Source organism: Manacus candei, unplaced genomic scaffold (genome assembly GCF_025592945.1).
Source record: "Manacus candei isolate 608988 ecotype Guabito, Panama unplaced genomic scaffold, ASM2559294v1 h1tg000072l, whole genome shotgun sequence".
Taxonomy (NCBI): domain Eukaryota; kingdom Metazoa; phylum Chordata; class Aves; order Passeriformes; family Pipridae; genus Manacus; species Manacus candei.
In genome coordinates, this window is record NW_026138120.1 from 4,302,161 (window position 1) to 4,316,659 (window position 14,499).

At 39.8% G+C, this 14,499-nt stretch overlaps 2 protein-coding genes across 2 annotated transcripts in view; one reads left to right on the forward strand and one right to left on the reverse strand.

Annotated features, from left to right (window-relative positions):
• Positions 1-14,499, forward strand: part of COLQ (collagen like tail subunit of asymmetric acetylcholinesterase) — a 44,614-nt gene that overhangs the window by 23,877 nt on the left and 6,238 nt on the right. Inside the window, exons 8-16 of the mRNA XM_051808337.1 lie at positions 598-624; positions 1,249-1,293; positions 2,045-2,080; positions 2,976-3,056; positions 6,478-6,574; positions 8,318-8,457; positions 11,283-11,402; positions 11,995-12,115; positions 14,365-14,467. Of these exons, the coding sequence (XP_051664297.1) occupies positions 598-624; positions 1,249-1,293; positions 2,045-2,080; positions 2,976-3,056; positions 6,478-6,574; positions 8,318-8,457; positions 11,283-11,402; positions 11,995-12,115; positions 14,365-14,467 (770 nt within the window). The remainder of the gene's footprint in view (positions 1-597; positions 625-1,248; positions 1,294-2,044; positions 2,081-2,975; positions 3,057-6,477; positions 6,575-8,317; positions 8,458-11,282; positions 11,403-11,994; positions 12,116-14,364; positions 14,468-14,499) is intronic.
• Positions 10,988-14,499, reverse strand: part of PLEKHA8 (pleckstrin homology domain containing A8) — a 49,163-nt gene continuing 45,651 nt past the window's right edge. Inside the window, exon 14 of the mRNA XM_051808318.1 lies at positions 10,988-11,137. Within this exon, the coding sequence (XP_051664278.1) occupies positions 11,003-11,137 (135 nt within the window). The 3' untranslated portion in view covers positions 10,988-11,002. The remainder of the gene's footprint in view (positions 11,138-14,499) is intronic.

A 14,499-nucleotide genomic window follows, 5' to 3' on the forward strand; every position in this document is an offset into this window, starting at 1 on the left:
CTATATCATAGACACTGCCTTTAAAAATTTAAACCACAACATTTTATGGTACTTCAAAAAATTAGGTAATCAGTTTATTCAAATAAAGGACTAGAAAAAAGAACTGAACACCATTAATTGTTGTATGTTTCTTTAAGAGAAAGATCAGTTTTATATTAATGATCACATTAGATTACTTAAGTATTACTAAAAGATATTCCATGGAGGAAAGAAACCAATAAAACACAAACAAACAAAACAGAAGAGGAATATTGTTGCTAAAATGATTTTAGATTATTAATTGTGGCATCCAATGCTTTATTTATTCTCAGTTACATTTTATTTCACTTGTTTCAATTTTAAAGCAATATCAAATCTGCTGGCTTTACCTGGCTTTTTCACATTAGCTTTTGGGCTGAGTTGTTGTGCCTTTAACTCATATTTCACAGTTCTGTTTCAGTGCCAATTTTAGGAGCTATAAATATTCATTTGCATTTACAAGTTGATGCAATTAATTATTTGTGCTTCGTTCTTTTTCTTCACTTCAAAGTTTGAAAGTCCGGCTTCTTGGGTGATCTCGAAAGCAAGAAGCATTAAAATATCTATCATTCCCTTTAGGGTTTTCCTGGAACTAGAGGAGAAAAGGTCAGTGTGACAATAAAATAATGTATCATTTAATATTGGGAAACAGTTATGTTAAAAAAAGTAACTGTAGAAATGAGACTGAATTTTGATGAAGTCTAAAGGTCCCACTGAGAAATGAAAAACAAGTATAGACAAGAAGCACAGTCTTGTGGCTTGGGCTGGGATGTTGAAGAAGTGAGTTTTACACCCTGTCTTCTTGTGGACGAGTTGTACAGTGAACCTCACTACAGATTCCTTGTTTGTAGAATGGGTATAATAATCCTTAATTTTTGATCTGGTTTAGTTAGGGATACATGTTTTGGCATGGAGACAGTTTTTACTCTAAGGCATTACTGTGGGACCTGAACTGGGGAATGAAGCCAACTGGAGGAAAAAAATCAAGTTTGGAAGTATTATGTCCAGGAAAGCATGTATTCAAAGAATTTCTTTGGAGAATGAATCCCTTTTTCTACAGGCCTTGCCCTTAATTCTGTTATAATATCAATAATGAACTATATACCTTGCTCTGAAGACCTTACTATATTCTACTGACTTCAAATAAGACATTGTTATCTGAGAGATATTTTTTACTTCTTAATGGAATAGTAGTAATGAAGCTGTTGTCCCCCCGTTATGTCTTTCCAGGGATCCAGAGGTGACAGGGGTGACAAAGGAGTCAAAGGAGACCAGGTAATTTTCTTTTCCAGGTCGCTGTCATCTGTAACTGAATGTGCGTGTGAGGAGCAGTGTACTTCTGACAGCAAAAACCAGAAGTGGCATGGAGGAATGGAGCATGGAAGCATCCTCCTGGGAGGGCAGGAGTGCTGAGGGAAGGCAGTGGTCCCATCTGATGTGAAGGTGGTGGGACAGACTCCATGTCTATGTGTCCCCCAGCCCCAATGGCAGGGGGGAAGTTGGTGAGTCAGAGGGGGATTTCCCTGGAGGTAACCTCAGTTTCTCCTGGCGTGTGCAGTTCAGAACTGGCAGCTTGCCAGAATGCTTTTAGCTGATGATATGATAATATGGGGAGAGGAAGAAAGGGGAGAGATTCATGTCTTGGTGGTTCTTGTAACTAAGAAAGGAAAAGTAAGCTGCTTTTGATGCAAATGGAGAAATGTCATTCCCAAAGGCAGGCTCCGAGAGTTGTCCAGGTAACAGGGTTGCCTGTAGACAAAAGCATGATTGGGATATTTTTGCCATAGAAGAGGAAGCAGAAAAGCAGAGAATCAGACAGAGGAGTAGCATTACCATACAAAGGGCTTTATTGTAAAATTTTGCTTATAATTCTCCACCTACTGAATCACCTGCAGTGCTGAGTCAATGATGATTTTTTTAACTGATATCCATACATGACACTTGTTTTTCTTCCTTCCAAGGAAGGTGCTGCTTTGTCAAAGACCATTACACATTTTCTCATTATTTTTCTCCTTTGACTTCGTAGGGAGAAATAGGCTTCCCTGGAATGCTGGGACAAAAAGTAAGTGGGTGTGATGTGTTGGGGAGTTGTGTTAAATGCTAACATGAGGTCAATTAGTGACTTCAGGGACTTCCTGGAAAGGTCTTGCTTGACTCAGTGACCAACACTGTTTGGACTTGATCAAATTCTTTAGGTTTTTTAGCTTAGAAGAAAACTCTCAGATTTAGCTGTTTGTTGTTTTTTCTTTTTTCTCCCAGATAATTTGTTCAGTTATAATCTTCCTCCTGTTTAACATATCCAAATACTTGATTATAGATTCATAACTGCTCTAATTGTTTGGGTTTTATTCACTTGAAGCTAGTAAACATTTCCTTCTTGATACTCTGAATTGAAGTGACTCTACTATAAATAGCAGTGATAGCCCTGATAAGTTCTTATGTCATTGTTTTTCTATTCTTGAAAAACAAACAAAATTAAGATGTTGGCTTATGGAAAACCTAAAGGAGGATATTTTTTTACATAATCACATGATATATCTGAAATTAAGATAAGAAGATAGCAGATGCTCCTAAGGAGGTTATGAGTGAATTCACCTCCCTTTCCCTGAGTGTCTTTATAACACATACACCTTAACAGCAAAGCAAGATTTTACCAAGGGATCTGACAGTTTTGCTAGCCTTGACTTTCCCAAGTATCTGAGCATGTTTCTGATCTCTCCATTTGGCCTCCTCTTTATGAAAGGATTTTTCAGGGATATGCGGGTAAATTGTAAGAGATATTTTTTACTTTATGTTTGGTTTAAAATACTGTATTATCATTTTTGATTTTTAAGAAAGAAGGCATCTGATTATCTAGAGGAATTGTGTGAATGAGAGCAATGTCCACCTGCTGTCTTGTATAAGGCAGGTACAATCATGTACTTACATCTTGCTTCCTTCCCTCCATACCCATCAAGGGAGAGATGGGCCCAAAGGGACAGTCTGGAGTACCGGGACACAGAGGACCTATAGGAAGACCTGGAAAACGAGGCAAACAAGTAGGACCATGGTGTTTCTTCTTCCTGTGACTCATGGCATCTGTGTGATCGTGACTATGACTGTGTGGTTTATGTTCTTTTACCATGCACTGTATCACATGGAGAGCAGACAGAACCTCTAAAACACCTCACACGCAAACACAGGCTACACAAGAGCCTTAGGGCTAGAACCTTACCTATTCCCTGGCCAGGCAGCATGGGAAATGTTTTATTTATCCTGGCTTGGTAACACAGTCATTTAATACAATTTGAGCAGACCTTGAACCCTTCCTTTGAATACTAAGCAACATGAAGCTGTGGTCCCAGACCCATCTGATGGCTAAAGAGCTCAAAATTATGCTGATAGAGCTACATTTTCAGACTTTCAGACAAATTGTAAAGAGTAGGAATCGTGTGTATATTGGATATTGATTCCTCCATTATAGCATTTTCCAAGAAGCAGGTAACAATATTGGTATAGTTACCTGTTCAAGCCACCAAATGGGCCTCTCTGAGTGCACCTCACCTTTTGTATTTATTTTAAGCAGTGCTTTGGGGGCACAAAAATGACCAGTTCCTGGTGCTCTGAATTGTCACCTGCAGAGCCTGTTTCTTTCTGCCAACAGGGAAGGGAACCTGCCCTTGCTACACCGATGTGGGTGTCAATGTACAACTGCTCAGATACAGGAGCCAATGAGCTTACCTGAAAGTATTTTATTTGCAGTCTGATTATGGCCAACATTGCAGTCTGGTTAGGCCCAACACTGCAAAGAGAGGTACATACCTCCTTCACTGTAGTGAAGGTAGTATCTGAAGTCATAGAATAGCCAGTTGGGGGAAAAAATAAAAGTTGGGTGTTAAAGAGGGAATAACAGGTTCCCAAGTAAGGAAGGCATGTATCGTGTAAGTCTGCTAGATGACCCACAAGAAATATTTTTTTGTTCTAGACTTGTCATGCTTTAAAAGTTGATGTGTGACCTTTGCTGGAATTTTTTGGTTTTGCCTTTTTTTTTTGTTTTTGTTAGCTCTGTTTATCTGTTCTGCTAAAGTACTATGCACATAATATCTTTCCACAGCACGAGGCTAAGGGAAGACGCAGTGCATCCAGATCAACTTGAACACAGCGCACTCCTTACTTGACCTTAGATATTTTGTCACATTACACAATGCCTTAATCAAAAAGTGGTGACATAAGGTGTATCATAATTTAAGGAAACTATCAGTGTGACTAAAAGAAGTCTAGTCTGTCCCCAAACTGGCATTTCCTGTCCCAAGGCTCAGTACACAAATCCCTTTCTGGTGCCCCAAAAGCAATTTCAGCATTGATCTTCTGCATGAAAAGCAGTTTTCCCTCTGGATAAATCAGTGAGCTAGCGATTTCCTCTCTTCTTTTCTAATCCTTTGAAAAAAAACAGAGAGTGGCACTTTAAGGCTCTATGAGTCTGGCTGCCACGTCTAAGTGCTGTAGTTGTTTGTTCAGCTGAGAGGAGAGTTTCCATCAACATGGGGTCATTTCCTGTCTCTTGATCCCGCTGACATGGCTAGATGAAAGCAGCTAAATTAGGAAAGTGTCACTTCCACTTCCATTTTGAGATACTTCTTGATTAGCTCACTGACTTCTTCAACTCTTCCCTGCCTCTGGGCCAGGTTCTTCCTAAAACGTGTCCAGGAAGTGGGAGTCATAAGTCACAGCCTCACTGCTGCTAACTGAGACATAACACCCAAAGCTTTGTAGCTTGGGAATTCACCCTAAGGACCAAGTTTAGGGCTTCAGTCTTGATAAGGAGGAATGACTTAGGGCTTTAGATAATGTTACTTTGAAAGAGAAGAGAGGAATATAAATATTGTCAATGGGAAAAGCTTATCTGAAAGCCATGGGGACATTTGAAAAAAAAAACAAGGCAAAAGCATTTAATATGAACCTCTGCCATTATTATTTAATCTGTCTGTGCTAAGCAGGAAAGCATTAAGCAATCATTCCTCCAAAGCAGGAGACCTAGAAAACAGCTCATTTTCAGGCAGCACACATCCGACTGGCGCTGGCTGGCCTCTGCCAAATTGCTGTTGTGTGGGGGAAAGAGATTTCCCACAGTCTTCTTTGGGGCTACAAAACCCTGGTCTGCTAGTTCTGTGTTGTGTAATGTAAGAAGTAATTAGAGATCAGCATCGCTGACATTCGCATAAATCCTGGAATATTTTGATGGCACAGAGCTTACCTAATAGGATTAAACAAAGCAAATATTCAATTAGTTCTTTATGGGCCACTGCAAAATCAGCCTTCCCCTGCTGAAATGGTGCAAGTGACATTCAAACGTATACATGGGATATATATATATACATATTATGTATTACCATATATGCTTTGTTACTCTTAAATTAAACATACAACTGCTCATCATATGCCTCTGAATGCACATTAACCTGGAATGGCACCATCTTCAAGGAAATAATATCCTTTGTCACTAAAAGAAAGCTTACACATTACACATTATTTTTATTATGCTAAATAATGTATGCTGTTACATAAAAATCAACTCAGATATTTTAACTTCAAGCAATGTAATACATTTCTGGAATGAGAAATCCAAGCCTTTGGGAGTATATAGGCAGGAAGATAAATGTAGTTATTTTTAATAAATGTCACCGTATTAAATTCAGGAGCAAAAAATAGGAAGGTGCTGAACAGTTCTATGGTGAAACTTCCAAATGCCTAAGGGTATGATTGCACAAATAAACTCCCATGAGGCAGATCAGGGCTGATTTTACAGAATATTAGCTACTGCATGGTAACTGTGTATAAACTCTTCTACCACAGGTAATTTTACAGTATTTTGTCTGCTTGGAAGGGTACCAGGGGGACACCATTTGTCGGTATGGTGTTGCTACACACTATCTTGCACATAATAAAGTCAATCCCTTGCTTGCCTTTTGATGATTCGTTAACACAGCTATAGCCATAGTGAAAGTCAAGGAAATATAGGAATCCAGGCATCTAAATTACTTCTGAAAATAGTGTGGGCTTCAAAGTCATTACTGTGCTTCTGAAAGACTGCATCCTGAGACTGGGAAATGTCACTGTGGCAACCTGACAACTCCTTAGTGATTTTCCTCTTTCTTTCTCAGCTGCACTGATTCCTAGAGAGCTACCAGGGATAAAAAGGCATCCTTAAAGAAGTGCTATCAAAGGGTTGAATTCAGATCAGGGAGATTCCTGACTCGTCACAGAATGGATCCCTGTGACCATTCATATTTAGGAGCAGGAATCCTGTCTGGGTGTGCCTTTCTGTCTCCATGTAGGAGGGTAGAGCACATCTTCCCAGGTGCTCATGCTGCATGCTTCTGTTGGCAAATGTCTTGGCTTTCTTGAAGGGGAAGACAATGCTGGAAGAGGTTGTGTGCTACTAATACTTTAGCAAATAAATGGATGTCTCCTCTCTTCTAGGGATTAAAGGGAGACATTGGACCTGCAGGTGTCATGGGTCCACCTGGAAGGCCGGGTCCTGTTGGCCAGCCAGGCCCTCCTGGACCTTCAGGATTAGGTAAGCAGAAGATGAGGTGATCTCCTAAAGGGTGTCCCTGGCACATCAGCCCCTCCTGACACATCACATACACATAGACCCCTCTGCAAAAAGTGCTGCAGGGCTTGATTGGCTTCTCCATCAATGGCAAGGAGGGGATTTCTCCTGAAGGTCTTGTCCATTATAATGAGTCTATACCTTATTTTAAAGCTTACTTTATGGCTTCTGATGTTTCAAATAAAACAAAAATTAAAGACTATGTGGTTCTTGTGGGACTTTGGTAGATGAGGAGGCAGCCTTGGAGAGACTAGGTAATCTCCATCATAAAAGGTCTGCTCCTTCTCCAGATATCCTAGCTTACAGTGAAAGATTGTGATTTCTGATGAGCCAGGACATACTCACCCTGTGCAGCTCTGTAAAAGGAAAACAGATAAGACCCAAGTCACAATGGCATTAAGGAAAGAAGGAAAGAGAAGATAAAGGGATAGGAGTCAAAGAGGAAAAAAGGACAATGGGAAAAAACTCTGTCTTTAATTAAATGCTGGAGGCCTATGTTCACTGCAATTGTGCATGTTGTAGAAATCATGAGAAAAACTGTGTAACTGATAATAGTACAGATAAAAGCTGTGCATGCACATGAACTCTGGGCATGTTGTGAGACCACGCACAGGCATGAAGGACAATCCACGACCCACAGTGTATAGTGACAGTGAACCCTCAGGTATATTTTCACCCCAGATATACACTAAAATATCTGAAAAGAAAAGCAAACCCAGTTGGAAACTACTGTTGCTTCAAATGTACAACAGCTGTTTGTAGCGCAGCTGATCTGTTCAATGTTCCCTTCCATTTTGCTTTTTTCCCTTTTCATTCCCTTGCTTTCATCAGTGGACAGGATGTTTCTTGTGGTGGTGTGGAAATGGTAATTCCACAAAGCTGGGAGCAGCTTCAGAGTCTTCATATATCTCGTGTCTCCCACTATGAAACATCTTTGCTTGAGTAAATTAGCTGTGAGTTTTCACCGTGCTGATGGGAAGGCAGCCAGGACCTTGAGATTACTTTTTAAAGACTTAATTCAACCTACAGAAAGTTTATGTGTCAGGCTTGTTAATCTTTTTCCTCTAGAATATAAATTCTGATACTAAAAGACATTTATGTAATGATGTCACTGTCTGCAGTATGAATATATTGGCTCTTAGTCTAATTTTGTAGAACAGTGCATCCTTGCCAAAGTTTGAAAGTCAAAAAACATTTTTAATGTTTAATTGTAGAACTTCTGTATTTCTAGATGGGTTTTCCTGTACAGAAACCTCTGTAACAGCATTTCTCAAGTGGCTGTACAAATACACAGGTCCAAAGGGTTGTAGGTGTATACAGAGACTGACTCTACAAAACTTGGTGCACAGACACTGTAATCTGTGCCTTCATCCGGTCCTGAATTTCTGTAGTTTCAAACAGGTTGACATTTATTCTTGACAAATGTTCTCTCTCTTCTTCTCTAAAACTGGTAGAAAAATTTAAAAGGCTGAGATAATCTGAAATAAAATGACTGTGGTACAAACTGGGATCTTTTTCCTGAAGTACTGGAATTAGTGGTTCTGGTAATCCCTCCCCTCAGTTCCCACTGGATTTGGTGGGGCATGTGCATATATGAAAACTTGGTAATTTTATATATCCACCTGACCTGTACTTTTCTCATTAAGGCTGTGTTTGTGTTTTGTGTATTAACTTCATAACAAGACAACCTGGTACTTTGCTTCCTAGGGCAATTCGCAATAGGACCAAAGGGGGAAAGAGGACTTCCAGGGCCCCCAGGGAGATGTCTCTGCAGAAACCCACAACATATGAGTAACCCATCATATGAGGAATCTGTGTTTGGACACAGCTATCCAAAAGTTCCTGCGGTAAGCAGATCTTCTGGGAGGGGATGTGAGTGGTCCTTAAGTGCTTTTATTGTAAGAGGTCATGTACTCACTAATATCTTGGGTTTAACATGGAAGATGTCTGTATGTGAGAAATGTGTGATTTCTAGTATACAAAACCTCTGAGATCCAGCTGGTGCAAAAGACTTTGGTCTCATAACTGGTCTGAGGGTTGTATGATTCATGTGCTGAAATGCAGCTGTTTCAAACCATCAGTAAGGTAGCACATGTTTAGAAATCCCTTTCAAGCCTGAGGATTCTCTCTTTCATCTAGTACTGTACATATATAATCTACTATTTTTACTTCATTAATTTTTTTATTTTATTTTTATTTCATTAAATCGAAATTTCAAGATTGGTCAGTTTCTTGTTTATTAGTTTGTTTGTTTTAATATCTTCTTCTACAAAGAAGGTGATTTCAGAATTGAATATTGGGGTCAAGTAGTGAGCATATACAATAGAACTTTCTACCAAAGTATAGACTGTCTACCTTGAAACAAAAGGAATTTCCACAAACCACGGGAATCAGATTTCTGAACTCCTGTCTGTAGACATACACTTTATGTAGCTAATTTCCATCTCTAGCTGTGAAAACATTTTTATGAGCAAGTTGGACAAAATACTTTAAAGAACAAGGCATTGGTGAAAAGTGAAATCTCTGATTTCTCTGGGCTTTGTAAATACTATTTATGTAATTTTCCTTCATCTAGGCCCTGCCTTATTATTCTGTGCATTGTAGCACCTAGACAGCAATGAAGATGTTACCTTGCTGCTGTGTATCAGCATAGCCCAGCCACTCCACTCCTGCAAGTGGAAATTGTGCAGTGTCTGGTTGTCTATGAATGTCAATAAGCAGCAGTTAGCTTAGTTAACATCTCCATTCACGTTATCAGAAAGCTGTTACAGTGTGTGAAAGGGACATACTAGCAACACTGTCCATTAAACTGGGTCATTGAAGTCAGTCTTTGCACGACTGCATTGCAAGTCTTGCAATCTGCTCCCACCCTTGGCAGTGTTGCATTAGAAACTGCTGAAATAAAGGTGCATACCACATCACACTGCGAGAACTCATAGGAAAAGGTATAAGGCTCACAATATTATTTGTAGGTCTTACTACCCTCCTTCTCCTTCAGGCACGGTTTCATACTAGATCTTAAAAGATAGTAAAGAGAGTGTAACTACCTAAAATAAAAGTACCATAAGCTACTGCTATGAGCCCTCATATGATGATGATTGAATGCTATTTTGTTCTCAGGAATGTGGGATGGCAAAGAGGCAAGGCCTAGCTCTGGAAGTGGAGCACTTGCAGAGCAGTGTTCCCTCTTCTCCTGCCCACCCTATTTGTTTTACTTCCTCGAGTGTAAAGAGTAGGAACTTAAACATCACTATTGTTTATTCTGTTCACATCCCCACGTAGCAGCTTTGAAGCCTGTCTTGTACCACTTGAAAACTATTGTCAAGTGGTATTGTCAGGATTTCCATAGCTGAACATGAAAAAGACAGAGAGATGGTGCTCTGTGCCCCAATCCCTGCGTCCCAGAGTTTGCCAAAGCAGCATCCAGCTGCAGCACACCCTTGGTGCCATCACCTACGCACCCGCCAGCTCCTCCAATGCCAGCACTGCCAGAGGAGCACAGAGACTGAGAAACACAGTGCTGTTTTTCCATCACTGGCTAAGGTGCATTCTGTTGTTTAAACCTTTTGCAATTTCAAAGGGCAGTAACTGTAATAGAGAGTTTCAGAGAGCACAGATCTGCTATTGATTTCAAGAGAAATGGAAGCTCTGGGGCTGGGCCATGAGCTCCTGAACGCAATTACAGAATCATTTCTTTGCTGACTTCCTATTTCTTTGCTTTCTTTCATTCAAGCTGAAGGCATTTTTATTCAATGCTTATTTAATGAAATTGGCCTTTGTCCAGAGCTATGGAATGATTCTGTTATGTAAAAATTTCAGAGTAATTTGTTTTTAAAAGAGCCAGTTCTGTTTATGCTGGTGGGAGTCAGACTCAACCCTAAATCCATTTTGCTCAGAAGCATTCTTGCTTTTTCTTAATTTAAAAATGGTTTGAATCTTGCAAAAATTAAATTGATTAAGCTGCTTTGGAAGAGAAGCAGCTTCCTTCTCTAAGGAAGAGACTGTGTTCTAATGCCTCTTACATCCAATTTCACATGAGACATTAAAAAATGGGTAGAGAGTAGCTTGTCCTGATTTTTCCATTTTGAACTAATTTTTTTCGGTTTAATTGAAGACTTCACTCTAGAAAAAAATATATGCTATAAAGAAACATGCATTTTAATGCAAATTAAATCTAAACAAAGTAGCAAAAGATAAGTGAAGGTTGTCTTGAGCCATGTATCATTTAATTTGTAGTGAGCATGTCTTAAATAGTTGTAGATAAACCCACAAAAAGCACTTGTGCCCATATGGATTTTGCAATTGTTCCAGCATCAAACCATTTGAGCACCTGACAGTTCTTCTCAGTAATGACTGTGCACAGGTATTTGAATGATCCTTATCTGTGGATATTCATTTTGAAATTGGGGCCATCTGAGTCATAGCTGGGTGCTCAAAGAAGACCATTCTCCTTTGGAAACTTGGATCTCTTCTTACCAGGAGCCTCTTGTGGTCTGGCAGTCCATGGGTGTAAGTTCTCACACCATCCTGTTTCAGAAGACAATCAAACCATTTTTCTGTGTAATTATTTACCTATTTGCAGATTCATATGCCAGCTGACAAAACTCAGTTCTGTGATAATCAAAAAAACTTCTTGAGAGGGTTACCAATCACCTCTTTTTCTGTGCCCCAGATTTTTGTGGTGAATAATCAAGAAGAATTGGACCGGTTAAACACTGAAAATGCCTTAGCTTTTAGAAGAGATCAGAGATCTTTGTATTTCAAGGATACCTTTGGATGGCTCCCAGTCCAGGTGAAAATATGGTCTCAGAAAACTCGTGAGTGTATATTTCATTTTGAAATACAGAACATACTTCTGTACTCAAGGTGTCATACAAAATCAATTAAAGAAATTGAGAAAAAGCTCATTTTTCAGCAGTGCCACAAATGTACATAATTCTGTGAATTTTGTTCACAGGAATCTTAAAAACTGAGGCATTAACTCAGCACTCTTGCAGGTTTTGCTGACCTCTCTTTGAACCAGGTTCCACTGGTGAACAAACTGGGGCAGAGTTTGGGGAATTAAGGTAGTAAAGACAATTTTTTATTTAATACAAAATAAGGTAAAATTCACTAGGGTACAAAGAACATAAACCCTGCAAACCAAACCCACATATTTCCTTGTTGCTTCAAGGAGCTAAGCTAAGTCCCACTGAAATCAGCAGCAGGATCCTTCCTGTATCCACTGGACTTTGAATCAGATTCTGTATAAACTCTATGAACCACCAACTAGCAGGATACGAAAACCCAGTTGTGGGATCTGCCTCCCATAGCCCTTCAACTCTGCTTGCTAGCCAGGCTGCTCCTGGTCTGATTCAGTAACCACTGTGTGTTTGTTTGGTCAGCTCACCCCTTTCTATCCTGTGGATTACCGCTTTGAGGACAGTGGTACCTGTGGAGATGGGATCGTACAGGACGGGGAAGAGTGTGACGATGGCAATGCAGTTGTGACCGATGACTGTATAAGTAAGTTACAGTGCATCAAGAGAGGCTTCTTTCTACAAGGGAAGGTGCATTAGTTGTTCCTACAGGGTTCTGTGTAAATGACACAAGCATTTCACTCAGGAGAGCTTGTGTGGTTTGTGAATCAAGCACTGGCACAGGGAAAGGGGGGCACAATGGCCACAGTGTGAAAACTGAAGCCTTTCATGTATGCGGATGGGACACATCAGCATAAGACAGAGATGGCAACAGGTACTTCTCACACATCCTCACAGAGGACTGTGTACCTTACTGAGCAGAGGTATCTGCAGTCAGAGCAAAACCACTGCATTTCAGGGGCCAAATTCAGCAGCTGGTTTACATACACACTTTCCCCAGGGACTGCCAGCTCTCTGTCTAAAAGATGTAGCATACCTTTGCAGTGCACCACAACCCTTGGGATAGACACTGAAGCTGGCTGTGCCTTATAGTAAACTAGATCCTGGGTCTAGAAACACTGCTTTGGACCTTGTTATTCACTTGCATGGGGAACATGTTAGCCCGCTACCTTCACCATTAGGTTTATACAACATTTAATTCTTGTCTACTCAATCTTCCTTCTATTTTGCTGGGTTTGGATAGCAAAGAGCATATAAGCATTCAAGCAGCTGTGGTAACCTTCTCCTCCTCAGTTACTTTTATGGCTTGAATCCTTCCCCAGAGCACAGCACTACACCTTCCCCACATAGCAGGTTTGGTACTCTTCTGATTCTAGCAAAGGGATGCTTCTTCACCTGTCAGAACAGTATCAGCCAACATTGAAAGATGCTATTTTTTATTTATATATCCCTCCATTTTTTAGCCTGACTTTGAAAACGGAGTGTACGCAGCCATGCTCTGTGTGAGTTTCTCCATCCACCTGTCCATCACCACCCTCCCCCTTATAACTCAAGAATCCCAACCAACTTCTCAGTGACAACAGGAGTGAGATTTCAAATGCAGTTCAGTCACAACAGGCATGGGGAGACATATAAATAAAAGCTCCTCTAAGTTTGCCTGACTGCAGAGCAATACAGAGAGAGGGAGAGTAGGATCTGTCCAGTCTCCAGATATGAGAAAATGATTCAATTAGAATTTGCAGTCAACTGTGGGGAACAACCATGTGGGAAAATAGTGCTCATTAGTTCTAGTGCCTGCAAAATTGTATATTGTGTGTCTGAGAGCACATCGTGTTCTCTGTGCTACGTGCTGGGCAATTGAGGCCTTGCAATACATAGGTTTCTGACACTGATGTGACCCAAAGAGTAATCATTAAGTCACTTGGAAATGAGCACATTGACATCATTCTTCTCTTGGGACTGAACCAAAAGAAAAAAGCTAACCAAATGTTAAGTGCATTTAATTGTAAAATAGGCTGTTGGTCTTAGAAGCATTAATTTCTAACAAACACATCCTTGGTGCAAATAATTAATCATTTCTATTTGTAAATAACCCACTTTAACTCTCATAAATTCCCTATTCCTGAGTGTCCTTTCAATCCTTTGCTTAATAGCGATGGATTTTCCCAGAAGATGTCAAAGGCATTTTAACTAAATGAGTTTGTTCAAGTTATAAAGTCATTCTCAATATGCCAAAGACATCAAAAGCAAAGCCCTATTGCTAAAATGGCAAAAACTCCCAAAAATTAGTGCAGCCTACATGTCAGCCACCATGAAAAAATGTCACAAGTCTGACTCACATTCAGTAGGAGTCAACAGAGGGAAAACCACATTTTTACTGATCATTACATACATTACATACATTTTTTTTTTATAGACAGGCAATAGGTCTGCATAATTCTGTTCACGGTGGGAACTCACAGTAGACATATATAGATATTGTGCAATATTGGGGAAAGGTCTGGGACGGGATTTTCAAACTACTTAATGACCTCAGAGTATTTTTTTTTTGAGATTGGGACCCCCTCCAGGTCATTTATGTTAACTGTGTTTGATGTTTCCCTTAACTTGTTTTGATAGTAATTATCTAAGGCAATAATAAGTTTTAAAATAAATGCTGTTGTAATTGGTGATTCTTTAGTAATTATTTTTAGTATTTATTCATTCTTTCTCTTGGTCATTGAAGTTAGGCTAAAAAAAGCTCATTCTTTGTAGTGAAGAATATTGCTTCTCCTAAGAAAGTCCTTACAGGACTTGTTTAATACTTAACTCTTAAAAATCTAGTCCCACTTACTTTACCTGTTCCTTTTACATATGAAGAGCCTTGAAGGTGTTTCTTTCTTTGTTTTTCACTAGGATGCCGCCGTGCTTACTGTGGAGATGGCTACAGGCATGAGGGGGTTGAAGACTGTGATGGGAAGGATTTTGGATATTTGACATGTAGAACATATCTCCCTGGGTATGTATGAGAGGGTCTTAGCTTTGATTTGG